We start from the raw sequence: 26,734 nt of genomic DNA, 5'->3' as shown, positions 1-26,734 counted from the left end.
AAATGCATGTTTTTGGAACGTGGGAGGAAACCGGAGTGCCCGGAGGACACCCACGCAAGCACGGGGAGAACATACAAACTCCGCACAGGAGGTCTGGAGCTGGATTTGAACCCACGACAGGTTCCCATGACATGAACTGTGCCGCACAAGCGCTAACCACTGCGCCGCCGTGCTGCCCACATTTACTATGTATTCTTGGTATATACTTGTTCAACATCTAGATCTTTTAAGAATATTTTTTTAGAAATGTTACTCAAGAAGCAACACCTACAGTATTTAACATAGCCATACTTGAATGGTGTCGACAGATGTTCATGAAGTACACATGTCCCATAACCTTTTTAAAATTTATTTCTACATCATAAATAATTCAATTTACCTGTCAGAAAGTGGTCAGAACAAACACGAACACAGTCAAGCTTTGGCAAATTCGACCGGTTGATAGCTGCTAGCAACATTCGTCTTCGCCGTTCACTTTTCTCCTGAGCTTCAATCCCCTGATCGTAAACACACTTCGGAAGTCTAAAGAAGCCCTTCCCACCATTTTCCCCTCGGCTACAACAGCCAACAATAACGCACGTATTCGGCATTACAATGTAGAATCTAACTGGTTCGCTGAACAATAACAATGAAGTGAAAAGCTTTGTGGACTTCCAAAATGCCCGCCAGCAATGCATTGCGGGTAATCTTAGGACCTCGAAGCACTCTATACGCGCGTTGCGATGCAGCGTTCTATTACCAGCGCGCTTGAGAATTTGTCGTCGATCTCGTCTTTTGGGTTTCAGGTCCATCAAGCACTACTTCCTGATGGACAAGGGCGACTTTTTCGTTCACTTCATGGACCTGACAGAGGAGGAGCTGCGCAAGCCCGTGGACGACATCGCTCCGCCTCGTTTGGAGGCGCTGCTGGAGCTAGCGGTGCGCATGAGCACGGCTAACACCGATGCCTTCAAGGATGACCTCAAGGTGGGTCCACCTCGCAAATATCGGATCATTCCACCTCTGGATCTCAAACCCTTACGATCTAAATCGGAGATATTATTTTTTGCTCTTTTGCTCCTTTCGCCTGGTTAACTTGAAATGACAACAAGAAACCGAGCTGATGAGAAATCATTTTTGTGGCCCATGGGACAATGCTGAGAGAAGCACAAGAGAAAAATGAGTGACATTGCGTCAAGCAATGACATCCAGTTTTAAAGGTGCCCGCTATAGGTCACTAAATCCAGGCATCCTTTGCACCCAAACATTGAGGAAACCCATCCTGATGTTATTTCACTTAGAACAAAAGTCATGTATTTGCCGTTTGAGGCAATATGAAAAATACTAAATGGAAAAAAACGCACCTATGTGTCTTTGCAGAAGTTTAAAGAAGCTGTAATTCCTTTCAATAATAGAGATGAAATCTAACAGCGAAGTTCCCATATTCCGCCCTGCTTTATTCCTGGACCCTGGCTTTTTCAGCTGAAAATGAAAATCTCCATTCTGATCCCCGTATAATCAAATCTTACATCCCTGAATCACAATTTGTGAGCCTCCAAAAAGCTGGGGGGCTCAAAGGCACAGTTTTTATGCCATTTACTAGTCCGTGGGCTGCACGGCAGTGCAGTGGTTAGTGCGTGTGCGTCAGTTTTGAGGTCATGAGATCGAACCTTCCTTTGTGGAGTTCCCATGCTCTCACCGTGCTTGCGTGTGTTTCCTCCGGGCACTCCGGTTTCCTCCCACATTCCAAAAACATGCATGTCAGATTAATTGCCCCTTGTGTGAATGAGCGAGCTAGTTGTCTGTCTCTGTGTGCCCTGCTACTGTCTGGCAACCAGTTCAGGGTGTCCTCTGCCCACTGCCAAAAGATAGCTGGGATGGGCTCCAGCTCCCCCGCGACCCTACTGAGGATGAGTGGTGCAGATAATGGATGGATTTATTAGTCCAGCCCCTGTGAGAATGAATTTTCCTACCACGTGGCCCCCAAGCTAAAAGGAAGGGTAAAAGCACTACCCTGCCACATTTTTAATATGACCTGCCAAACACAAATGGCAAATCTGTAATGATAATAGATCATCACACTAATAAGTGCATTTTAACTTTTTGAGGCCAAATTAAGATTTTTGCCTAAATCAAAAAGCTGCTTTATCCGAAATTGTGTCCAAGTCAGTCAACCAATGGTATTTAGATGACACTTGTAACCTCTTCAATAAACGAACATACAATTCCATATGGTGACCGGCTTCCTCACATGACGTCGCAAGCTCAGGAGGGCAAAGTCAGGACAGGCTGTCTACAAAATGCATCAGAGATTCCTTGGACCAGAACCACCCGCGAAAGACGAAGATCCGCGAAGTATTATTGCACCTTCATAAAAGGGTCGGACTTACTTGGAGATGACGTCATAACCGACAGAGTATACCACTAAAAAAATAACAGCCATCGATCTACAAATAATCCATAACTATTGCTGCAGCTAACAATTATTTTCATAATCGATGAATCGAATTTCTTAGACATTGTGAATTTCCTCCTTTATTCCAATATTATTAAGTTTTGGACAGATAGAAAATAGTGCACAAAACCACAAGATATTCTTTCATATAAAATGGAAACATCCAAGTTTTTGTCAATTAACTTGACAATAAGAAAAAATACATACAAACATATGCTTATACCAGTGTCTGAAATACCGTGTGCCTGGAGGCCCAGGGCGTACATCTTTTACGTCGGACGTACAACTTACAAAACGTCTGTGCCCGGGTGGCTTACAACTTTTTCAAGAATTTTTTTGTTTTTGTTCTGTTTTTATTATTATATTTTTTCAAATCAAACGTTTGCTTTATTCCGATTTTGAAATCTTCATTCGGTTTGGAAATTTCAGGATTTCGGTTCGTTTGGCAATTTGCATACTCATACACATTGTATAACTTCGTACATCCGGACTTTCCCAAGCGTTATAAGGTCCTGCATTTGCATACCATTTTCCAAAGTGGACGCACAGAGAACACAAGAAAAATGGAGAAGTGGTTCGGAATCGAGCCAAAACCTCAGCCCCAAAAGAAAGATTCTAAAGAAGCTAACAAAATTTATGACGCTACAAAACGTGAACGTACATTAAAAGCATCCTTGAAAGAGGAGTTCACGTGGCTTGTAGCAGAAAGATGCAACGCTCACATTGCATGAATGAAGATGAGTCAATACAGGTACATACTGATGGCAGATTGAAAACTGCAATGTCATATACATAAAATGAATGTCGATGAAAGTAGATTTATAATAAACTTAATTTAAAAAAGGTTGTTCTTTTATAAATTCTGATTATCAATTCTTAATCCTTTGCAACGATGTTCTTTCTTTTTGCGTTTAGTCGTCTTATTGTCTTTCAAGTTGTGAAAAATAGGACAGGCAACTTAATGGCTGGGCAGGCAACTTTTCAGAATTGTCTGCCAGTGTTCATTTTACCTCTGAAAAGTGATGCATGCTCAAAAATCTATGGGTCCCAACAGAGACCTATGAGTCCCCAAAATTTAGTGCGCTCCATGCCCTTACAAACTGTCATATTTTCCCTTACAAAATACAAACAATCTTTTTTTTTCAAACATGTTTATTTATGTAGTTTAACATGATTTATTTTACATGTGTTTCCTTATATCATATATATTGTTGATGAACATTTTGTTGTGAGAACACTGAGTTGCTCGACATGAATGAGGTTTATTATAAAAAAAGTTCAAAAATGAAGTCGCTTGGACGTTCACTGTAGAAGGAAAAAATACATGCAAATATAATTAAGTAGAATAATACATTTTCTTATTGAAATTATTAATTCATTTTCTGCATTAAATTATTGTTGGTAATATACTGATTAAAGGGATAACCACAAACCTGTCTTTTTTTCATTTTCTCCTTTTATACTTCCTTTTTTCCCTTAACTTCTTTATACAACATGATCATTCGTAATATAATGCATCAAAGCAAGTGAGCTGTTTGAGAGCCGGCTGTCTTTTATGAGTTGAGCTGAAAAAGAAACGGACTTTCACTACACAACTCGAACTGGAGATCGGCGTGCAGACAAACTCGAACCGCAAGACCAAAACAACAATGGCAGATCTGCCTCATGAAAAGTTTGGAGTGCGGTAAATCTTTGTTAAAAAATGATAATGACAATTTCGTGTCAAAAAAGTTGCGTCCCGGGGACGCACGTTGATTCGACAGCAAAAATAATGCGTCTAGGGCGCAGGGACGCGGGCAAACAAGAACACTGGTCTGCCCTGGTGTGCGGTAACTTTTTGTTGAGTTTCAGACACTGGCTATACACTAATTTCATCATATCATACTAAACAAAAAGAGCAATGCATTTTATTTTGAACAAAATCTTTCAGCCACAAGAACATGTATTAAATAAAAAGCCCACTTTTCAAAATTTGTTTTATTAGTTAAATCTTTGAATATAATAAACATTCCCGATATGAAATGTTATATAAGATGATTAAGGATCTCCCCTTGTGAAACGTTAAACATGTCATTATTATTATGATTTTACTTTATTTATTTCCTTTACTTATATTCGGCATGTCCACCCGTAACACCAGACTTTTTACCAAACATACCATACATGCCAAAGGCGTATGACAGAGTGGATAGAGAGGCGTTGTGGCAGGTGATGGTAATGTATGGAGTGGGTGGAAAGTTGTTGGAAGCATTGAAGAGTTTTTATGTGAACAGCAAAACATGTGTAAGAGTAGGGAGTGAGACAAGTGAGTGGTTCCCTGTGTTGACTGGTGTGGGACAGGGGTGTGTGATGTCACCATGGCTGTTTAATCTGTACATGGATGGTGTGGTGAGAGAGGTGAATGCAAGAGTATTTGGCAGAGGTGTAAAGATGATGGATAACAGTGGAACGGTGTGGCAGGTAAGTCAGTTGTTTCCAGATGACACAGCGCTTGTAGGTGTTTCTGAGGAAACATTGAGAAGGCTGGTAATGGAGTTTGGAAGAGTGTATGATCGGCGTAAGTTAAGCGTGAATGTTGGGAAGAGTAAGGTGATGAAGTGTTCACGTGATGGAGTGGGCATGGCATTAAAGTTTGCAAGGACAGGTGCTGGAAGAAGTTGAAAGCTTTAGGTACTTGGGTTGTGATGTGGCTGCAGTTGGTGGAATAGAGTGCGAGGTATTGCCCAGAGTGAATCAAGAAATCAAGGCTTTGGGTGCTCCGAGGAGAGTGATGAGCAACAAGAGTATGAGTATGGATGTTAAAAGGGGACTGTACGAGAGTGTGATTGTGTCGACTGGTGCAGAGACTTGGAGCCTGAAAGCAAATTTGAGAAGGAAATTAAATGTTTTTGAGATGAAGTGTTTGAGGAGTATGTTAAGAGTGACAAGATTGGATGGATTGAGAAATGAAATTGTGATAGACAGAACTGGAGTAGTAGTGGAACTGAGCAAGCGTGTGGATAAGAGAGTACTCGGTTGGTTTGGACGCATTGAGAGGATGGATGAGGAGCGAATGTTGAAGAGGATCTACAGAACAGCAGTAAATGGAAGGAGACCAAGAGGAAGTCCGCGATTGACGTGGATGGGTGGTGTTATGAGTGCACCGCAGGAAAAAGGTTTAAATCTAGTGGAAGCTAGAGCTCTTGTTGGTGGAGAGGTGTTGTGAAAGGATAGTGGTATGTTTAGACGTGTTCTAAGGGATGGGCAGGGCACCTGTATAACACGGCAGGGGTAAACCAGTGAAATCTGGCGGGCCCTGCTGTTGAACAGAAGAGCGTGTTGTGCCCCCCTGATCCGAGTGACATGGTCGCTTTCTTGTGTCCCGTTTCATCTGGAGTGACGAAAGCATGACCAACTTGGGTGCCGAGGTGCTTAACTTGCTTAGGTGTTTGGGCATTTTGGTTGGCCATGGTCGTTTTTTTTTTTTTTTTTTTTGCTTTGCTACTTTTTCCCTTTTTTTCCTTTTTTGTTTTTTTGTTTTTGTATGTGTTTGTCTTGCTGTCGGTCACCCCTCTCGAGGGATATGACCAGGGTAGATAGACTTATATTCAGAATTTTTTTTTCTCCTGCAACACTTTTGGTTCCTTTGAAATTTGTTAGTTTTTTTTTTTTTTTTTTGATGAAACAATCAAACACTATAAAGTTGACTTTCACGCCAATTTTGCTTGTTCTATTAAAAACCTAAAAAAGAAAATAAATATTATATGATAACGGTCTTGGCACCCTCTGTCAAATTAAAGTGGTACTACAACTCTCGGGGTCTCAACTAAATTGTGTGCACTCTTATTTGCATCTTTGCATCGTTTGATCTAACATATTTGGTAGGTCTTAAATCATGTATTATGACAAATTGATGATCTACTTAGTTGCCAGGACTTTTGATAATCAATTTTATCAATTAGTTGTTGCAGCCCTACCCCAACACATAATTGCAATTGAACTAATGGTTTTAGCGTCATACAGAAGTCAAAAGAAATTGGAGGGCTTCTCATTTCAGAGTAAGAAAGCAATTTAGAAAGTGGCAGACTAGCCATACACTAGCCCCGGGTGTCCTGAATTGAGCCAGATCTCCACGATGATTTAAAAAAAACATCCTGGACGTAGCTGTTTTCCACAAGTTATAGCTTCAGGTCATCTGTTTCATGGCCAATGGACCTGGCATTGGCAAGATACTGGGTTGGCAGCGGTGGCTTTAGGATAGTTGTTAACGTAGCCAGAGCAGTAGGCTGGACCAGCAGCATCGCTCGAATGATCAAACATCTCACAATGAAACAAAATGTGCAGAATTTGCTTCTGTCTGGAGAGTGGGTTAGGTGGTTTTGTTGAATAATGTCTTAAAATATATGGTGTGGATATTTGAAAAAAAAATATATATATATTTTTGGCTTTTATGGCTCTTTGGATTCCTGACCCCTGCACTAGCCTATCACAGTCGCGCGCGCAGACAGTTACACCCACCCTAATCTATCCCCGCAGCCCTCTGTCCGTCAGAACACAATGCACAATAAGTTGATATCAATGAAGGATAAAAAAGATAAAACCAATTCAATTCAAAATCCGCAAAAGGAGAGAACCTGCGCTAACCAAAGTGCGAAAATAACTGGAGTATACTGATGAAGTGTATGTCGATTCTATGCAAAAAACTCACATTTTGGATGTTTGCAATTTGGGATTACCTTCAACGTCCTTCGTCCTCCATTGCAGATCGACCTGATGCCGCACGACGTAATCACGCAGTTGCTGCGGGTCCTGGCCATCGAGACCAAGCAGGAGAAAATGGTAGCGAACACTGAGACTGCCGAGGCCGCCCTCAGTGGCCTGGAAGCTTTCGCCTACGATGTGATCAAGTGGCCGCTCTCGCTTATGATCAGTACGAGGGACTTGACCAGGTACAGGGTTTGTACTTGAAATCCTTGGAAATGCTTGAATTTTAATTTTGTGTTTTTGAAGGAACAACAAAAGCCCGAATTTTGGATGAAGTGCTTGTGAATGTTTGAAATCGTTGCCATGTTTCTCAAGAATTTGCTTAAAAATGTCACCGACACTGCTTTTTGTAGCTTTGTCTTGCCATTGCATGATTTACGGCAGCTGGTATTAGTTTGTATGGCATCGTAAAGGGTTCGTACAGTTGCTTGGAATCCTTGAAAATGCTTATGTTGTGTTTTCAAGGGTTGAAAAGTGGTTGAATGTTGGGTGAAGTGTTTGTAAATGCTTGAAATTGTTGCCATGTTTCTCACCAAGTTTGCTTAAAAATGTCACTGACACTGCTCTCGGGTAGCTTTGTTTTGCCCTTGCAAATTTTTCTTTCCCCGTGATTAACGATTAACTGATGGTTCATAGAGCTTAAAGCAAGTTGAATTCAAGACTTAAAACTTTTTAATGCCTTTTGATATAAAATTTTAGACCAAGTCAACCCCAAAAAAAAAAATTAGTTCTGTAGCTATTTAGACATGGTAGGTAGGTAGGATCCCTTAACCACTAGAGTTGTGGGGGCACCGTTTCCTAAGGTGTGTCCTGGGCAAGTACAGCCCATCCCTCTCCAGGCCAGCATATGTTTCCACCCGCTCTTGAACCAGGGCATAGGACATATCAAAAGAAAGCTCCAACCCTAATCTTGTACTAGGAAAAAATATTTTTCTAGATGTTACTTATGTTTAGTGAACAACAATCAAAAACTTAAGTTTATAAAAATACTCATTTCCAAGAAAAAATCTCAGAAAATCAGCTTTTTGTGAAAGGATTCATATAAAACAGAACATCGGTCCTTTTTTTTTTTTTTGGCATGTGTGATACCTCCAATATTGAAACAATGCTTTCCATAAAAAAGGGACCTTTACTCGGAAAGTAACATTTTATTGCAAGACGCTGAAATTATGCATGAATCTTGTAAGAACTTTTTAGCACCCGATGTTTCCAGTAGCGTGATTACCCGATTTCGGTCATCTTGGCGATCGCGGACATGCGCGAAACGTTGTTCCTTTCGTACCAGACATCTCAATTAGAAAGAAAAGAAACGATTGAATCGTTAACTGTCTGTACTTATCCATATCTTCACTACTCTCACCAAACTGCTTCACTAAGCCACTCGCCACGTGGGGCTGCCTAAACACTCTCAATTGCTGGATACAGGAAGCAACACAAAGAAATGATGTGTGGACAACGATCTGTTTAAGGCCACTCCTGCCGTTTAATGTCGATTTATCAACCTGAAATAATTCCCTGAGGCTTGTGCCAAATCCTCTATAATATATGTTTAAAATAAAACAAAAAAAAGCTTTTTGGGGGGTTTAGTAACTCCACTGACATGACTTGACTTAATTGTAGAAATTGGAAAATTGACTTTGAAAATCCTTCAAAAGTTGCTTGTATTTGGCCATAATGGAGGTGTACAAACCCTGCAGGTACCAGATGCTGTTCCGTCATATGTTCTACTGCAAGCTCGTGGAACGTCTACTGTGCAATGTATGGATCACTGACAAGCACGTCAAACCTCATTGGTCCCACTCTGCTAAATGGTAAGCGCCGCTTGGCCGACCCCCCCGCCGTCCCATTTCGCCAGCTGACTCGAGCGCTCTGTGGCTAAAGGTTCGTGGCGGCCTTCGCACTACGTCAGCGCATGTTTAACTTCATACAAAACATCCAGTACTACATGATGTTCGATGTGATCGAACCCACCTGGCACCTGATGGAGAACAACCTCAAAACGGTAGGCACCGCTAGGGCAGGGTTTCTCATCTCATCTCATCTCATTATCTGCACCGCTTATCCTCAGTAGGGTTGCGGGGGTGCTGGAGCCCATCCCAGCAATCATCGGGCAGGGGACACCCTGAACTGGTTGCCAGCCAATCGCAGGGCACACGGGGACAGACAACTCGCTCGCTCATTCACACCTAGGGACAATTTGGATCGGCCAATCCACCTGAAATGCATGTCTTTGGAATGTGGGAGGAAACCCACGCAAGCACGGGGAAAACATACAAATTCCACACAGGAAGTCCGGTAGCTGGATTTGAACCCACACAGGAGGTTCCCAAGACCTTAGAACTGTGCCGCACACACGCCAACCACTGCACCGCCGTGCTGCCCCTAGGGCAGGGTTTATTTCCTGAAATTTCGGACTAAAAGCCGCTACTTTTGTGCTACATTTTAACAAATGCAACTTTAAACGGACAGTGTCTGTTATTTAGCGGCTCTTGGTAATAAACAAAACATAATTTGTTAAAAAAACATTGATTTGGATAATCAGGAAAAATACATGAACTATCATACAAACGTGCATGGTTTTAAATACTTGTAGTAGTGTTAGAAATGACTATTTTACATAACACGAGGTTCACCTAAACATAGCTAATGGAATTGTCCACCATCTTGCTGCTAAGGGAACTTATTATTATTATTACTTGAATTGTCTTGTTATTTATATCAACGTTGTGTAACATTCTATGCAATGAGATAGGACATGGCACTCCAGGGTAAACGTGAAATCAAGATTTTGAAGTGTAAAAGATACATGACTATCAGTATAAATAGGCAGACAATAATTCAATGTATATATAACATTATATATATATATATATATATATATATATATATATACTGGACTGTCTCAGAAAATTAGAATATTGTGATAAAGTTCTTTATTTTCTGTAATGCAATTAAAAAAACAAAAATGTCATACATTCTGGATTCATTACACATCAACTGAACTATTTCAAGCCTTTTATTATTTTAATATTGCTGAATTTGGCTTACAGCTTAAGAAAACTCAAAAATCCTATCTCAAAATATTAGAATATCATGAAAAAGTATACAAGTAGGCTATTCAACTAATCACCTGAATCATCTAATTAACTCGAAACACCTTGCGAGGTTTCCTGAGCCTTAAAAACACTCAGCTTGGTTCAGTAAACTAAATCACAAGTATGGGGAAGACTGCTGATCTGACTGCTGTCCAGAGGACCATCATTGATACCCTCCATCAGGAGGGTAAGACACAAAAAGAAATTTCTCAAAGAGCAGGCTGTTCACAGAGTGCAGTTTCAAAGCATATCCACAAAAAGTCTGTTGGAAGGAAAAAATGTGGCCGGAAACGCTGCACAATCAAGAGAGATAACCGCAGCCTTAACAAAATTGTGAAGAAGAGCCGCTTCCAGAATTTGGGGGAGCTTCAAAGACAGTGGGCTGAAGCTGGAGTCCAGGTATCAAAAGCCACAGTTCACAGACGTGTCCGGGAAATTGGCTACAATAGCCGTATTCCCATGGTCAAGCCACTTCTGAACTCAAGACAACAGAAGAAGCGTCTGACTTGGGCTATGGAGAAGAAGCACTGGACAGTTGCAGAGTGGTCCAAAGTCCTCTTTTCAGATGAAAGCAAGTTTTGCATTTCATTTGGAAGTCAAGGCGCCAGAGTCTGGAGAAAGGCTGGAGAGGAGCAAAATCCAAGTTGCTTGAAATCCAGTGTGAAGTTCCCACAATCAGCAATGGTTTGGGGAGCCATGTCAGCTGCTGGTGTTGGTCCACTGTGTTTCATCAAGTCCAGATTAAATGCAACTGTGTACCAAGAGATTTTAGAGCACTACATGCTTCCATCTGCTGAAAAGCTCTATGGAGATGAGGATTTCATTTTCCAGCATGATCTGGCACCTGCCCACAGTGCCAAAACCACCAGTAACTGGTGCACTGACCATGGCATCACTGTCCTTGATCGGCCTGCTAATTCCCCTGACCTGAACCCCATCGAGAATTTGTGGGGTATAGTTAAGAAGAAGATGAAAGACACCAGACCTACAAATGCAAATGAGCTGAAGGCCGCTATCGAAGCATCCTGGGCATCAATAACACCTCAGCAATGCCACAGGCTGATTGCCTCCATGCCACGCCGGATTGATGCAGTAATCCGTGCAAAAGGATTCCCAACCAAGTACTGAGTGCATCAATGGACATTTTCAAATGTTTGATTTAGTTTTGCTGTTATAAAATTATTTTTTTACTTGGTCTGAGGAAGTATTCTAATATTCAGCTGTAAGCCAAAATCAGCAATATTCAAATAATAAAAGGCTTGAAATAGTTCAGTTGATGTGTAATGAATCCAGAATGTATGACATTTTTGTTTTTTTAATTGCATTACAGAAAATAAAGAACTTTAACACAATATTCTAATTTTCTGAGACAGTCCAGTATATATACCGGAGCCATATCCCCTTAGTGGGAGGTGGCTAGAGTGAAGAACACATTACAATTACAATGTAGTGCTTAGAAATTTGACCTACGTTAAAATAAAAGTGAAATGAAAAATACCCAAAAGCTTAAATTAGGCTGGGCAAAGAAATTATGAGAAATATTGTACATTCTGGTGCCTGACTTACTGTAGTTTGTATTCTTCATTGTGCTTTTTAGCACTTGCTTTCCATAGCACTACACAATACAGCAACATCTGGGGGTCAAATAATGCACACTGTCCCTTTAACTACGGTGCGGCTTGTTCTATTTTTTTTTTCTTGTGGCGTGAAACACATTTTGTCTAGCAAGGGCGGACAAATTGAATAAGTAGTTCAGAGGTACAATTAAATTGTATGATTAATCACAACTTTCGTTATAGTAAATCAGTCTGCATGTGGCGGCACTTTTCGGAGGAAAACTGAGACGGCAGCGCAGTGGTTAGTGCACGTGCAACACAGTTCTGAGGTCCTAAGATCAAAGCTTCCTGTGTGGAGTTTGCATGTTCTCCCCGTGCTTGTGTGTGTTTCCTCCGGGCACTCTGGTTTCCTCCCACATTCCAAAAACATGCATGTTGGGTTAATTGGCCGGTCCAAATTGTCCCTAGGTGTGAACGAGCGAGTGAGTTGTCTGTCTTTGTGTGCCCTGCAACTGGCTGGTAACCATTTTAGGGTGCCCACTGCCTGAAGATAGCACCCCCGTCACCCTACTGTAGATAAGCGGTGGAGATAATGGATGGATGGATGAATGAATGGACATAACAGTAGCAAAACAGGGTGTATCCAATATTGACTATGTACTTATGATATTTCAACTTTTTTCCAACAAATACAGTCCTTAATTCATACATCTTTATTAAACAGCAGTGAAGGTTGCCTATCAAAAATGCTATACTTCTCTTTCCATATCGTCACTGTGAAGTCGCTGGAGTTTCCCTTAAACCCAGAGGACCGATAACAAGCAAATGCAATCTGGTCCATTACGGCGCCTACCACCAATGATAACGCTACAAAAAGATCCATGTGTGTTGCTGTCAGGCACTATTCTCCACAGTATGGTTGGCCTGTCGTCTAGAAATTAGGGCTCACATTTTATGCGCCACAACCCTCATTGGCGTTTTCTCTCAGTGCAGTAATAAATATGTGCTTGTCTTTGTAATTGCCATCTTGAATGGTCACATTATCCAAAAGGACGTGTCGAAAAACTCACCAGTTAAATCGGACTGAGGAAAGTCCGAAAAAAACAAATAAATGCTGTTGGTCCGTCGATTTTTATTGGGTCGAGAAGAGACTGAAACGTTAGAGAGAGAAGGCAATAGCTGTACAGATCCCGCCAGAAAAAAGCCACACAACCACAGAATCAACTCGTGGGAAACTGCTACATTTGTGACTCTTGTATTTTAATAATCATGGATACCTGGCTCAATCCGAGGAGCCCTGATGCTAGCTGGTCGCTTTCTACCTCGCTTTTTCACACTGAAGGGAGAAGCCCTCCAAGTTCGTAACAAGTGAATACTGACCGAAAAAAGACCGTTCCTTCTTTAATTCTGTGTTTTTGTATGTAGATCTATTTATTGTAGTTTTTTTTAGTCTTATATTGGGCAGCACAGTGGTTAGCGCATGTGTGGCACAGTTCATGTCTTGGGAACCTCCTGCGTGGGTTCAAATCCAGCTCCAGACTCCCTGTGCGGAGTTTGTATGTTCTACCCGTGCTTGCGTGGGTTTCCTCCGGGCACTCCGGTTTCCTCCCACATTCCAAAGACATGCATTTCAGGTGGATTGGCCGGTCCAAATTGTCCCTAGGTGTGAATGAAAGAGTGAGTTGTCTGTTTCCGTGTGCCCTGCGATTGGCTGGCAACCAGTTCAGGGTGTCCCCTGCCCACTGCCCGATGATTGCTGGGATGGGCTCCTGCACCCCCGCGACCCTACTGAGGATAAGCGGTGTAGCTAATGAGATGAGATGAGATATTGTGTTAAAGGTATCGAAAAAATAAATGTTTCTACTTCGTGGGATAAGACTATCACAGGACTTTTTTCGAACGCAACCCTCTAAAAAACAATTACTGTATATGAATAATGTTGGCAGAAACATGGAAACGTTTCTACTCTAGAAGAGCGTCCGTTTTTTTTTTTTAGAGCATACGTTGTGAAAAAAACAACTCACCGTTTTATTTTGACCCAAGACAAAAAATTTGGCAACTGAGTGCCAAAAATTATCCAACTTGTTTAATACTCTGTGCCATTGGTGCGGTTTCCTGGTTTTCAGGAGTTGTGGTTGCCGTGAAGTGTTCCCGGAGCCTAATGCTTTTTGCCCTTTTAGGCGTCCAATATTTACAACGACGTGTGGCATCACACCAGCTTCCTGGACAAATACATGAAGGACTGCATGCTGACCAATCCCGAGCTCCTGCGGATCTTCTCCAAGCTCATGTCCGTTTGCGTCATGTTTGCCGGCTGCATGCAGGTGAGGCGTCTTCTCCTCCTTCGTCGACACGCAAAGCAATTGTAAGAGTTGCTGTCTTTTGTCCTGCACTCCAGCGTTTCACACAGACTTTAAAGCTTGAGTGCCCCGCCTCAGATGGCCTGCCCGCCCAAAAGAAAAGCCAAAAGGTAAGACCTAGCCATCTTTACCATACAGCAAAAGTATTGCCCATGGGAAAGTACTTGCAATTAAATGCTTGCAATTGAGTGCAGCATGGGCATCTTGGCTGAAAAACAGGGGAGACAATGGCTTGAAGCCTTACCTGCTACCTTGGCAAATTTGATCACAATCTGAAAAAGTAAACATTGTATTTTACACATTTTTTAAGCGTTTTCAGTCAGCATACTAAAACTTTTACATACATGGATTTTACTCAGGCCAGGCCATTTTTTAGACATTGTAAAAGAGTTGTATATGTTTGATTTCTCTTTCCAGAAGTCAAATCAATTATTGTGCATAAAAATGAAACACAAATTGCCTTGCGCAAGTTATTTTATGGCTTTTATTTGAATACACCCCCAGAAAATGGCATGAAATTATGTTGGGTATTTCATTGGCTAACCAATGCATCGATCATCATTCGAAAAATCTGTTACTACTGACTGAAGATATTCTGAGCTACTGGAGGTGATCCCCTTTAATCAAAAAGGCCTGTATAGGCCAATGCAGGCCGTGGGCCGTAAAAAAAAAAAAAAGCCTACTTTTGGCTGAGAGTCGTGTCAATCGAAAGGTTAGAGCTTAACGTTCATATTGGGAATAATTGGTCTGTTTATTTTTAAAGGGGAGTTTGAGTGAACCAAACAGATTACTACCAGGAATATCCAACAAAGCAGAAATGCTTTTAGGCTGATTTTTTTTAACCGGATAGGATTATCGTGTGTTTCTTAGTAAATATTATACACTGTTTGATTCTCTGGATTGTCCATTGTGTCGGACATTCAACTAATTTGGTGATGGCCAAGGGACATAATTGGTGAGTTATGCCGTCTATATAGTTTTCGAATACCTTGTTCCAGACTGATCGTGATGTTTCTGTGATGAGTACATTTTGAAATTGTCATCTCTCAAATCCTAAGAGTTTAAGCTTACCAATGATACGTGGCATGACGTGTTTCAGTGGCTGGTACATCATACAGACCTAGTTTATCAAAAGTCCGGCACGCCGTCAGAACGTTAAGGGGTTAATGTAAGGTGGCTGTCCTATGAACGTTTTTCGCCATGTTGAAAAGATGTGCTAGGTAATATGTACGAGGCACGGCGTATTGTGTGCAAGAAATTCGTTTTTGTCAACTCTGTCATAAATTTGATGTCAAAAGGCATTAAAAAAAAGTCTTGAATTAAACTTGCTATAAGCTGTAGAAACCCTGGGGTCAATACTTTCGCAAGGCCACTGTATCTTGTGTGCGTTCTGGCTGGTTTGTGTTAACGTCGTATGCATATTTGTGAACCCCTCAGCCAGAGCACACGGCAGCGTCGGACGCTGGCTTGGAGGCGTCCATCGCCGACTTCGATAACCGTTTCAACGTCCTGCTGCTGGACCTTCTGGACAAACTCCGCTCTAACAACTGCGAGCACTGCATGATAAATATCATGAACAGGTCAGCGTCATGCTAGTCTGTTAGCAAACTTTGGGATCTCAAACTCCTTTTGAGCTCAGGGGCCATGTAGTAGGGAAAAAAACTCATAGGGGATGGACTAAAGAAGAGATATATATATAAGGAGATAAATAATCTGTAGAGAGAGGAGAGAATAAATGGAAAGACAGAATGTTGAAGAAAGATAAAACAAAGATGGAGACGGAGAGAAAGAAAGATGAAAAAGAGAAGAACTAAATAATATATAGTGAGAGAACAAATACACTTACAGTACTTTTGGGAGTAACGCCTGGCTTTGGTGACATCAAGATGATATATTTAAAGCCGCAGCTTGTTTTTCCCTTGCACTTCTCTCAGGGTTGTTTTTAAACCCTTGGAGGCCTTATTTTGAATCATTTTTGTCATAGGCACATAAAATTGTTATCAGGAGGGATGGGGGGAATCATACATATTGTGGTTTTGTATTTATGACTGGGAGGAAAGTTGAATTAGGGAATCCAGGCTTACTGAATAAGCGCTTTCATAGTAGTATTGATTTACTTTTTATGATTAGTTGCAATACGTAAAAATATGACGAGTAATTTCTTCAGTGTTTCTGAAAGTTATTTTTTAAACCAAAATATAGATCCCTGTTTTGTAATATTTCCTTATTTTTTAAATGAACCAGGAGTTGTTTTTTTGTAGTATATTTACAGTATTTTGAAAGAGAATAAGGAACCATTTTTAATCACTGAATGTGATATTTAATTTAGTCTTATTTAGTATTTTTGTACAATATCTGTAGTGGTATTTGATTTGGGCATTCGGGCAGTGTGTATTTTATTTGTCGTAAACTTCCTGCTGTAGTATTTTTATTGCATTACAGTGGGACCTCGCTACTTCGCGGATGCGGCTTCGCGGTCTGTAATGGTTAAAAAAAAATTTTTTTTTTTTTTTTTTTGAAGGGGCGTCGCTACTGTTCAGATTTTCACTTTTTGGGGGAATCCTCCTCGGCCGACAACCCTAGTCTTTAAAATGGAGGCACTTCAAACACTGGTCCGGACCCGTTCTCGTGTGCCCAAATCCCATTAAACGGGTCTAAAAAATAATTAAAAAAAAAAAAAAAGGTTTTTTTTTTTTTCCTTTTTAAAGTGGCGTTGCTACTTTGCAGATTTTCAGTTTTTGCAGGTGGTTTTGGTCCCCATTAACCGGGTCTAAAAAAATCATTTAAAAAAAAAATATATATTTTTTTTTCCCCCTGGGAAGGTGCGCCGCTACTTCGCAGATTTTCACTTATCGCAGATGATTTTGGTCCCCATTAACCGCGATAACCGAGGTCTTACTGTATAGCAGGGGTGGCCAACCTGGTCCTGAAGAGCCGCATGTCTTGGAGGTTTCTCTTCCCCAATCCGGGTGATGCAGATTCAAAGCTTGTTAACAAGCTGCGTGGGAGCCAGGTGATTGGACTCACCTGTAATTGAGCAGGGAAACTCCAAAAACATGCAGCTCTTGAAGACTGGGTTGGCCATCCCTGCATTATAGTATTGATTTAGTAGTATTTTGACAGCAAGATAACAATAGGTCCTTGTTTTTAAGCACTAAATGTGAGGTTTAGTATTGAAGTATTTTTGTTGTAAATACACAAAGGGATTATGGGGATAAAGTTGGGACCCAAAAACATTTTCTGAAGTAAAACGTTTTACATATAGTCATATTTTCTTATTGTCTTTCTGGTTTTGCGGGCAGGGTGAAAAGGCAATATATCTACACAACCCTATCTTAGACAGACTATCTTTTAATAGAGGAGCACCAAAGTAACTAGATACTCCCTCGTAGGTTGGACTTCAGCGGCTTCTACACGGAGCGTCTGGAGCAGATGGCAGTGGATCGAAGTCACAAAGCAGCTTCGTAGCTCTTCCGCTACTCAATGACGATTCTGCATTCGTTATCAATTCATCTTTATTCACCTTTTAAAACTTGCATTCAAGGGACAATTGTGTGTTTTCACTCTGATTCTTTTTCCTCTGCGACGAGTCGATTTGGTCCCAGCACAAAATTGTCAGTAGAAGTTTGGATCATTTGTTCAACTTCAACAAAGTTTCTGCTCCACTTCAAAGCAGCTGCCCACAAGTCCTCGGTGCAGTTTTTTACATACCAGAAGAGCAGCACAACGTCACATGAAGAATAGCTAACCATCAATGTTTTGAGATGTCCTCTCACACGTTCCTCTTTAGTTTGCCGCTTAACGTTTCATACTTGGTCCAGCTCCAGTCTTGATCCTGGAGCAACAACAACAACATAAAATGTTAAAACTCGAATGTAAAAACATTCTGCCATCCATCGGGCGAACATGCGACTGACCACCATGCTTTTGGCCTGCTCGTCTGCAGCTTCCTGCATGAGGCTGGTCAGTTGACTCAGGTATTTCTGGGTCTCCTGCAGCAGGCGGGGGGCTGCATCACTAAAGAGGGTTCAAGGGAGAAGACAAGTGTCAACCAATCTACAATCCTCTGCAGAGGTTTGGAACCTATGGCTCGCAAGCTATATATGGCTCTTTTCATGAGTACATATAGCTTGGAGATAAAGGCATATAACTCGTGTACCTCGTTATGGCATTAGCTAACTAAGAAACCCTTTAAATGGAAACTCATTAAACTATGTATAATCACTATTTACTGTAAGATGACGACTCACAGAGCAAATTGCAAATACCCAAAAACGCCAGCAAACCAACGCAGCGCAAATTTAATGGGGTAGAGGTAGACTTGGGCAAATCCCTGCAAACAGGGCAAGGCACTCTTTTCTGTCGGTTAGTGCAATCTGCGCCGAAGGTAAATATGATATACTTATCGTTTGATATATTTTATGACATTTTTACAAAATAACTTTGCTCGCACCTTGTTTTTAAACCATTATTTAGAACAAAAATGAGCCTCGACAAATCTTACGTGGTACTGTATATTTATATTAAGATTGGACACAAGCTTTGGTATTTCAAAGATTTCAATAAATCTTCAGAACTCCACACAGTGAAATAAATTGTGCAGACAAATTAGCTTTTGGTTGTCTGGAGAGCAGGTTTGGTTGAATTTTGTCTTAAAATATATGGTGTGAAACAAAAAAATATTAATGACTTTATCGCTCTTTGCGTCCCCAACCCCTGCTCCACATTTTACTCCAGCAAAGGCACACTGAATAAAAGGCAAGAGCCAGCTCGACCAAATTCACAGTGGTAAATGTACATCACGTGCCCATTTAAGCTGTAAATGATGCTAAAAGTAAGAATGTTTTTTTTAATATTTGAAGTAAACAGCTTCAAACGGTTCTTAAAATTACCTTTACTATCTACTGAGCAGATGATTTTGCAATATGGTAATGCAACAATGATCGAGCTAAGTTGTTTATTTGTATGGTTCATACAGGTGCTATAAATCTTGGTATTCTCAATGTCGCGTTTTCAAGGTCACGAAAATGTTTGAATTTTAGGTTAAATGCTTGAAATGATTTCCATTGCCGCATATCCTGGCAGTCTGATTTGATATGCCGCGCTTTTAAATGAGGTAAATTGACGCCAGTCCTCATTATCGAGTTGTCATGTGAAGCGTTACTGCCCCCTGCTGTCGCATCCAAGAGGACAGGTTTGTCAGACTACCCTTGTCATATCCCTCGAGAGGGGTGACCGACATTAAGACAAACATACAAAAACAAAGAAAATAAAAATAGGGAAAAAGTAGCAAAAAACCCACACAATTTTTTGGGGACCGTAGCCAACCCAAATGCCCAAACAAGTTAAGCGTCTCAAGATGGTCATGCTTTCGTCCCTCCAGATGAAACGGGACACAAGAAGGCGGCCATGTCACTCGGGTCAGGGTGACACAACCCACTTTCTGTTCAACAGCTTTCACTGGTTTACCCCTGCCGCATCATACGGGTGCCCTGCCCATCCCATCTCAAAAACATTTAATTTCCTTCTCAATTTGTCAGACTAGTCATGGGAATTATGGCTCTTTTGCGAGACGTGGCTCTTTCGATTTGGCTGCCAAAACAGCCCCTCAAATGTTTTTATTTGGGTGATATATTATCAATAATAAAACATTTTGCACCAAATTATTTAGTTATTAGCAATTTCATGTTTTACAATAGATCATACCTAAGACTTAAACATTGGTACCCATTGCCTCCCCACAGATTACAAAGAAAAATTGTCAAATACAAAATGATTCGGTTTTTACACACTGAACAGATTTAAAGTCGACCATGACACAACATCCATGAAAATGCAAGACAAAAAAATATACATTTAACTCTTCAGCGCTATAAATAAATGATAAAAAAAATGTTTACGATTTTATTTTAACCAATTTAGACACAGATCTTCTGAAAAAACATGCAAAAAAATATAAATTAAAACAAAAGCAAACGATAAGCAGTCTCTAGGATTAAACAATTGAATGCACTCTGCTTTGGAGCAATCATTATAATTAAAATGAGTTGAAATTTGGCTCATTTTTCAGCTTTTATTACATACAGTACTTTCTTTTTGCCTTCCGTATTGAGCTCTATCATTACCCAACACCTAAAGAACCGTTTCCGTGTTTGTAAACAAGTGTGACATATTGAAGCTGCAATTTTGAAGCAGAATGGCCGAATTCATGTCAGTTTATGGCAGCCCATTGACGCAAAGAGATCGTAGATCATAGACAGGAACAGCGCAAAATAGCACAAAGTATGTGCTAGCAGCAAGATGGAGACTTTAGTAATCAAACCCAGAATAAAAAAAAACACTTGTTGTTTTTCAGTTCTGCTCCGAGTTGTTTCCATCACGTGTTAAAGGATCATGTGACCATTCAAGATGGCCATTACGGAAACAAGCACTTATTAGGCACTACAGCGAAAGAAATCACAAAAGTGGGCTCTAGAAAACACCACCAGGGAAACTATACTGTCGAGAATAGTGCCACGGTTATGGACTTTTGCAGTCATTTGTTTTCTTTCCACCAAGAAAACTACAGCGACAAGACATTGATGCCAATGATACAGAAAGAGAAGAGTAGCATTTTTAATCAATAATTTCCACAGCTGTTCAATTCAGATGTATAAATTGAAGACCTGATTGTGAGTGATAAAGTTGAAATAGCGTGAGTATATTGTTAATATTCAATGATCTGTCCAACTTCCCATTTGACTCCTATTTTGTATTATACAAAGTTGGTACACCTTATCATGGCCAAATTCAAGCACTTTTGTGTACGTTCAAAGTCAATTTTCCAGTTTCTCCAGTACTACTTAAAAAAGAAATCTGGTGTGAATTATGTATTTTGCAGATCCAGTGTGTATATAAATTATATATATATATATATATATATATATATATATATATTTATATTAGGGCAGGGCAGCGCGGTGGAGCAGTGGTTAGCGCATGTGCAGCACAGTTCATGGGAACCTCCTGCGTGGGTTCAAATCCAGCTCCAGACTTCCTGTGCGGAGTTTGTATGTTCTTCCCGTGCTTGCGTGGGTTTCCTCCGGGCACTCCAGTTTCCTCCCACATTCCAAAAAACATGCATTTCAGGTGAATTGCCCGCTCCAAATTGTCCCTAGGTGTCAAAGAGCGAGTGAGTTGTCTGTCCCGGTGTGCCCTGCGATTGGCTGGCAACCAGTTCAGGGTGTCCCCTGCCCACTGGCCGGAGATGGCTGGGATGGCTCCAGCCCCCCGCGACCCTAATGAGGATAAGCGGTACAGCTGATGAGATGAGATGAGATATTAGGGCAGCACGGTGGGGCACTTGTTAGCACATGTGCGGCAGAGTTCTGAGGTCATGAGATCAAACCTCCTGTGTGGAGTTTGCATGTTTCCCCCGTGCTTGCATGGGTTTCCTCCGGGCACTCCGGTTTTCTCCCACATTCATGCATGTCAGGTTGATTTGGCCGGTTCAAATTGTCCCTAGGTGTGAATGAGCGAGCGAGTTGTCTGTCTCTGTGTGCCCTGCGACTAGCTGGCAACCGGTTCAGGGTGTCCCCTGCCCACTGCCCAGATAGAGCTGGGATTGGCTCAAGCACCCCCGCGACCCTACTGAGGATAAGCAAAGCAGATAATGTATGTATGAATATATATATATATATATATATATATATATGTATGCGACGTAAATGTGATTGTTGCGTGTGCATATTTGATGATAACATCTTGAGTAAATCGTGAATATGTTTATAGTATTTATATATATATATATATATATATATAGTGCCCTGTTTAGGTGTAGCATGCACCTGTCCTCTTATGCACGACCCTTAGGTGGTGATGACGCTTCATAGGACAATGCCATACAAACTAATGCCAGCTGCCGTTAATCACGAGGGAATAAGAACTGCAATGGACCAGACCAGTGTCTGGGTCATATTTAAGTGGAATTTTTAAGAAACATCGCAACAATTTCAAACATTAACAAGCACTTCACCCAAAATTCAATCACTTTTCAATCCTTGAAAACAACAAAAAAATTCAAGGTTTCAAGCATCTGTACAAACCCTGATTATATAAATAATGTTGGAAAAAACATGGACAAATTTCCCTAGACGGGCGTCATGGTAAGGCGCCCGCTTTGAGACTGGGAGGTCGGTGGTTCGCGCCCCGGCCGAGTCATTCCTAAGACTTAAAAAGTGGTCGGCGGCGCCCTCTGTTGGCTGCGGCTGCATCGGCTCGCTACAACGGGTCAGGTGCAATCGACATTTCGTTCTGTGTACATTGTTACACAGAATGACAATACAAGGAAATTATTATTATTATTATTATGAGTGTTTCCAGTTATTCAGAGAGCACAGGTATTAAGAGCAGCTCGCTTTTTTTCCTCTGTGCGGCAATAAAGAAGAAAAATTAAAAATGCTGCACCGTATTTAAAGCCACACTGTTTAAAATGTGGTAAAAAAAAGTAGCAACTTTTATTCTGGAATTTACGGCAATTTTATTTATGGAAAATTCCTTGGGGTACACTAGGTTTTCCTAGTACACTGGTTTAGAACCACTTCTCTACTCACTAGTAGGGCTTCTTTGAAGCGAGTACCTGTCATTTGGTCCAGGCAGTGAGGTGAGAGGATGAGGAGCGCTGGCAGGCGGTACCGACTGGGCGCAATGGGACACCTGAGGGATGTTAGCAGGTTCGGAGCTGGTTGGCAACGAGTTCCGTGAGGAGTTTTGTGCCTGGCAGCAGAATATGTAATGTAAGAATCTTTGATGAATGACCCCTCCCTGCAGTGACTTACGCAGGCGATCTTGAGAAGGTGCCAGAACTCGCGCTGTCGCTTGATCTGCATCTGCATGACCGTGTTGTCTGCCTCTTTGATGCTTTCTAACGTTTTCTCGATTCGTGGGAAAAGCTCGATGATTTTCTGTTTACTGCTGAGGATCTTACTGAAGGGGCATACGAACGGCATTGACATTTAGTTCGGAACTAAGTCAATTGAATTCAAAAGAATCTTCATTGTACAGTGATACCTTTCTATAGGAGCACCTCTAAACACGAGAATTTCATTATACGGGTTATTTGCGAGCAAAAATCTTGCACACTATACGAAGGAAAATCCAGGTCACAAGCAGTCCCAGAGGCTACCACAAGAGATCACTCGAGACCACTCATCGCCAGCATCAACTGGTTCCAGTTTGCGCATGCAAACCATTTCAGGTCAACATTAAATACAAAATTGTGTTGTAAAAAATGTTTGTGTGATTGTTTATTTAGATTCACAAAACTTTGATTTTAAGTGTACAATAAGTGCTTAGAAGTCAGAGTCAAGATCGAGCTTAAAAATTGAGAGATTACTGTATACCATTTATTAATATTGATTTTCTTACAAAACTCTTTGGAACAGCGTTTTAAATGTTAGTTCTTTTATTTAATATGTGAATACATTAAATTAGAGGTAAATACTACTTTATATCTATTATTTTTTTTATACAGTAATCAGTGTCTGAAACTCATGACAAAAAGTTACCGGACACCAGGGCAGACTCTGAAAAGTTGCCTGCCCAGCCATAAAGTTGCCTGCCCCATTTCACAACTTGAAACACAATGACGACGACTAATCTTGAAAAAAAACATAGTTGCAAAGTATTAAGGATTGATAATCAGAATATATAACAGAACAACATTTTAAAATTAAGTTTCTTATAAATCAAACTATAAAATTCATTGCATGTATGACATTGCAGTTTTCCATCTGCCATTAGTATGTACCTGTATTGACTCATCTTCATTCATGCAATATTTGCGTTGCGTCATCTGCCACAAGCCACGTGAACTCCTCTTTCCACGATGCTTTTAGAGTACGTTTACGTTTTGTAGCGTCATCAATTTCGTTAGCTTCTTTAAATCTTTCTTCTGGGGCCGAGGTTTTGGCTTGATTCCTGACCACTTTTCGATATTACTTGTGTTCTCTGTGCGTCTACTTTGGAAAATGATATGCAAATGTGCGACCTTATAACGCTTGGGAAAGTCCGGAAGCACCAAGTTGTTCGATGCAGGCTTCTCATTGGCTGCAGAGTATGCAAATAGCCAAACGGACAGAAATTCCGAAATTTCCAAACCAAACGAAGACTTCGAAATCGGAATAAAACAAATGTTTGGTTTGAAAAAAATAAATAAAAAAAATTTTTTTTTCTTTCTTGAAAAAGTTATCGGCCACCCGGGCAGAGACGTTGTGTAAGTTGTACGCCCGACGTAAAAGATGCACGCCCCGGGCATCCGGGCAGACGTTATTTCAGACACTGCAGTAATACTTTGCAAACTGAAGAGCAACCCTAACTACGTTGTAGCAACAATGATAATAAAGGTGATACTGTTTCTTATTTTACTAACCTAAACTATATTGAACTTAAATACTAAAATCATGTTTCATCAAGCAAAAAATAAATTGCTGGGGATAATCTACTGCTTCTTAAAAAAGCTGAATAAAACGGGGGCAGGGATTTTCTCGATCCCAACAGGTAGATTAAGTTTCCATAGCAAACGGGTATTCTTAAATCATAAGAAGGGATGACTCATTTTTGTACCTGAGGTGCGTGTAGAGATCCTTCAGCACTTTATCCTGATTCTGCACCGTTTGGATAATGGCCTTGACCATCTCTGAACTGTCGCTGCTCAGGTCCGCATCTGGGACTGAAAAACACGTTTCTCATCACCATCAGTAAAATCATTGTCATCATTAGTAGGAAGATCTTAGGGCTGAGCCCATCCCTGACCTGAAATATTAATCATTACGTCTGGGTTCGGGCTGGGGTATCTCTCACGGAACTATTTTTTTTTTTTCTTTTTATCAACCCGCATTGTTTTTTGTTTCCTTTTCTCAGTGGAGGATTCACGCGATGGATACCATACACGCGCAGAATCACCCCTCCTCCTCCATTTCCAGAGCCCTCACAAATTAAATATTTTAATTCGGATTTCTTCTGGGCTCGGTCCCTAGTATCAAGTAAATTGGTGGGACCAGGGCTGGTTCAGGCTTTAATATCCATGACTGGATTTTTTTTTTTTTAGGCCCGATCTTTCCCTCTGCGTTAGATGTCTCACCGTTACCAACCCAGTCACCACAACCGGGCCGTGGTGGGCCTGGCCCATCCCATGAAGGGATTGTGCCCCCACCCACTGGAAGCCTGATCTTTTTCTTTTTTATATCATTATTGTATAATTCTTTATTACGAATACATTAAAAATTTAAAGGGACAAGTGTGGTGTACTTTTATTATTGCCTGGACAGTTAGACTACGAAGCTTCATGACCATACCTATCTACGTGACAAAGGCAATATTGCAGCGAGAGTTACGGCGTATTTTGGTAGAATATGAATGATTTTAACCCTTGTGGCATGCAGGTACATAATATGTACATTTTCATGCTTTTTACATTTTCATTCAAAGAGAGAGCATTAAAAAAATAACACTTGAAGTTTACATTTCTTACGGGTCGTTAGAACATGTGGATGTTGAAAATGCCATTGTGCTGTGATTTATGTTTTTGCATTAAGGAGCCAACCAAGTACTGTACACAAAGCGTGCTATGTACATTATTTGGACATATGGACATCCATTATAATTCATTATCTTGACGTTTCATAAACTTGGTTATTTTCAATGCTTTTCCTGGGATTTTGGTATTTTTCTCTTTAGTGCCATTAGAGTCAATTGTATGCAAAGAAAAAAAAATGTTGCGTGGCGCCAAAGCCCAAATAAAATAATAATAATTTTGACCGCAAACCATTTATTGCAGACCCTATGACGCCGGTAATTGCATACCATGGCGCATCACGAGATTTCTGCAAAGCAATGCCAAATAATAATCGTGCTTTCTTCTTTGTTGTCGCAAAATCAAGTGTCCTGAACTTAAATTGTGTGTGTGCCTCTTGGCACAGCCAAAGCACTTGTAGGTGTGTTCACACTGCACTGCTTCAAAGGTAAACTGATTGATTGGCGGGGTGGAAACATCTGAATGATTCCCGAGGGAAAGGTGACCAATTAAAGAAAAACTTGTTTGACTTTCAAATATTTTTGGTCAGCTGTTTGAATCAGATTTTAACCACCAACATTGACTGAAAGGATGGATAAAAAGCCGATGAAGCACTGCATTTTGTTATGGAGGGAAAGTCTGAACCAGAGGATTTTTTTCCTCTGACACCACAGACTATTCCGATGAGGATTTTGAACATGATTGTTTGGCAGAATGGGGACAAATGGAAGAGGTTTCTAAAGAAAATGAACCGAGTGACGATGTGGAGGAAGAAGAAATGGAGGAGGATCTAGGTGACAAGATAGTGCAAGATGAATGTGGAAGAAGTGAAAAAAAAAAAAGAAGAAAAAAATCATGTGGGCTCCGTCACATGAAGTGACTGGCCTCCGACACTGCCGGACCCCGGGCCAACTTTGTATGCCATTCCCCGCATTTTTTTTTTTGTATAAAGGAAATTATTGACCACATAGTCGCAATGACTTATTTACAAGTGT

The 26,734-nt window shown here is 40.8% G+C and overlaps 2 protein-coding genes across 7 annotated transcripts in view; one reads left to right on the top strand and one right to left on the bottom strand.

Annotated features, from left to right (window-relative positions):
* The window catches only part of LOC148346986 (gamma-tubulin complex component 2-like), a 56,226-nt gene extending 38,352 nt beyond the window's left edge, over positions 1-17,874 (top strand). For all 5 annotated transcript variants that reach the window (XM_088322968.1, XM_088322967.1, XM_088322966.1 and 2 more), the window contains 8 exons: positions 786-966; positions 7,178-7,362; positions 8,875-8,988; positions 9,059-9,179; positions 14,009-14,152; positions 14,227-14,298; positions 15,626-15,768; positions 17,581-17,874. In XM_088322968.1, the coding sequence (XP_088179094.1) occupies positions 786-966; positions 7,178-7,362; positions 8,875-8,988; positions 9,059-9,179; positions 14,009-14,152; positions 14,227-14,298; positions 15,626-15,768; positions 17,581-17,656 (1,036 nt within the window). In that variant the 3' untranslated portion in view covers positions 17,657-17,874. The remainder of the gene's footprint in view (positions 1-785; positions 967-7,177; positions 7,363-8,874; positions 8,989-9,058; positions 9,180-14,008; positions 14,153-14,226; positions 14,299-15,625; positions 15,769-17,580) is intronic.
* The window catches only part of LOC148346985 (inhibitor of nuclear factor kappa-B kinase subunit alpha-like), a 31,928-nt gene continuing 22,879 nt past the window's right edge, over positions 17,686-26,734 (bottom strand). The window contains exons 18-22 of one of the 2 annotated variants that reach the window (XM_088322971.1): positions 24,791-24,896; positions 23,005-23,152; positions 22,806-22,942; positions 18,106-18,205; positions 17,686-18,023 (exon numbers count right to left, since the gene is read on the bottom strand). In XM_088322971.1, coding sequence (XP_088179097.1) covers positions 17,961-18,023; positions 18,106-18,205; positions 22,806-22,942; positions 23,005-23,152; positions 24,791-24,896 — 554 coding nt within the window. In that variant the 3' untranslated portion in view covers positions 17,686-17,960. The remainder of the gene's footprint in view (positions 18,024-18,105; positions 18,206-22,805; positions 22,943-23,004; positions 23,153-24,790; positions 24,897-26,734) is intronic. The other variant, XM_088322972.1, reaches the window with a different exon arrangement.

The sequence above is a fragment of the Urocampus carinirostris genome, chromosome 19 (assembly GCF_059441175.1).
Source record: "Urocampus carinirostris isolate Australia breed hairy pipefish chromosome 19, RoL_Ucar_1.0, whole genome shotgun sequence".
Taxonomy (NCBI): Eukaryota; Metazoa; Chordata; class Actinopteri; order Syngnathiformes; family Syngnathidae; genus Urocampus; species Urocampus carinirostris.
The sequence above is the reverse complement of the archived record's forward strand: the minus strand, read 5'-3'. Positions and strand labels throughout refer to the sequence as shown.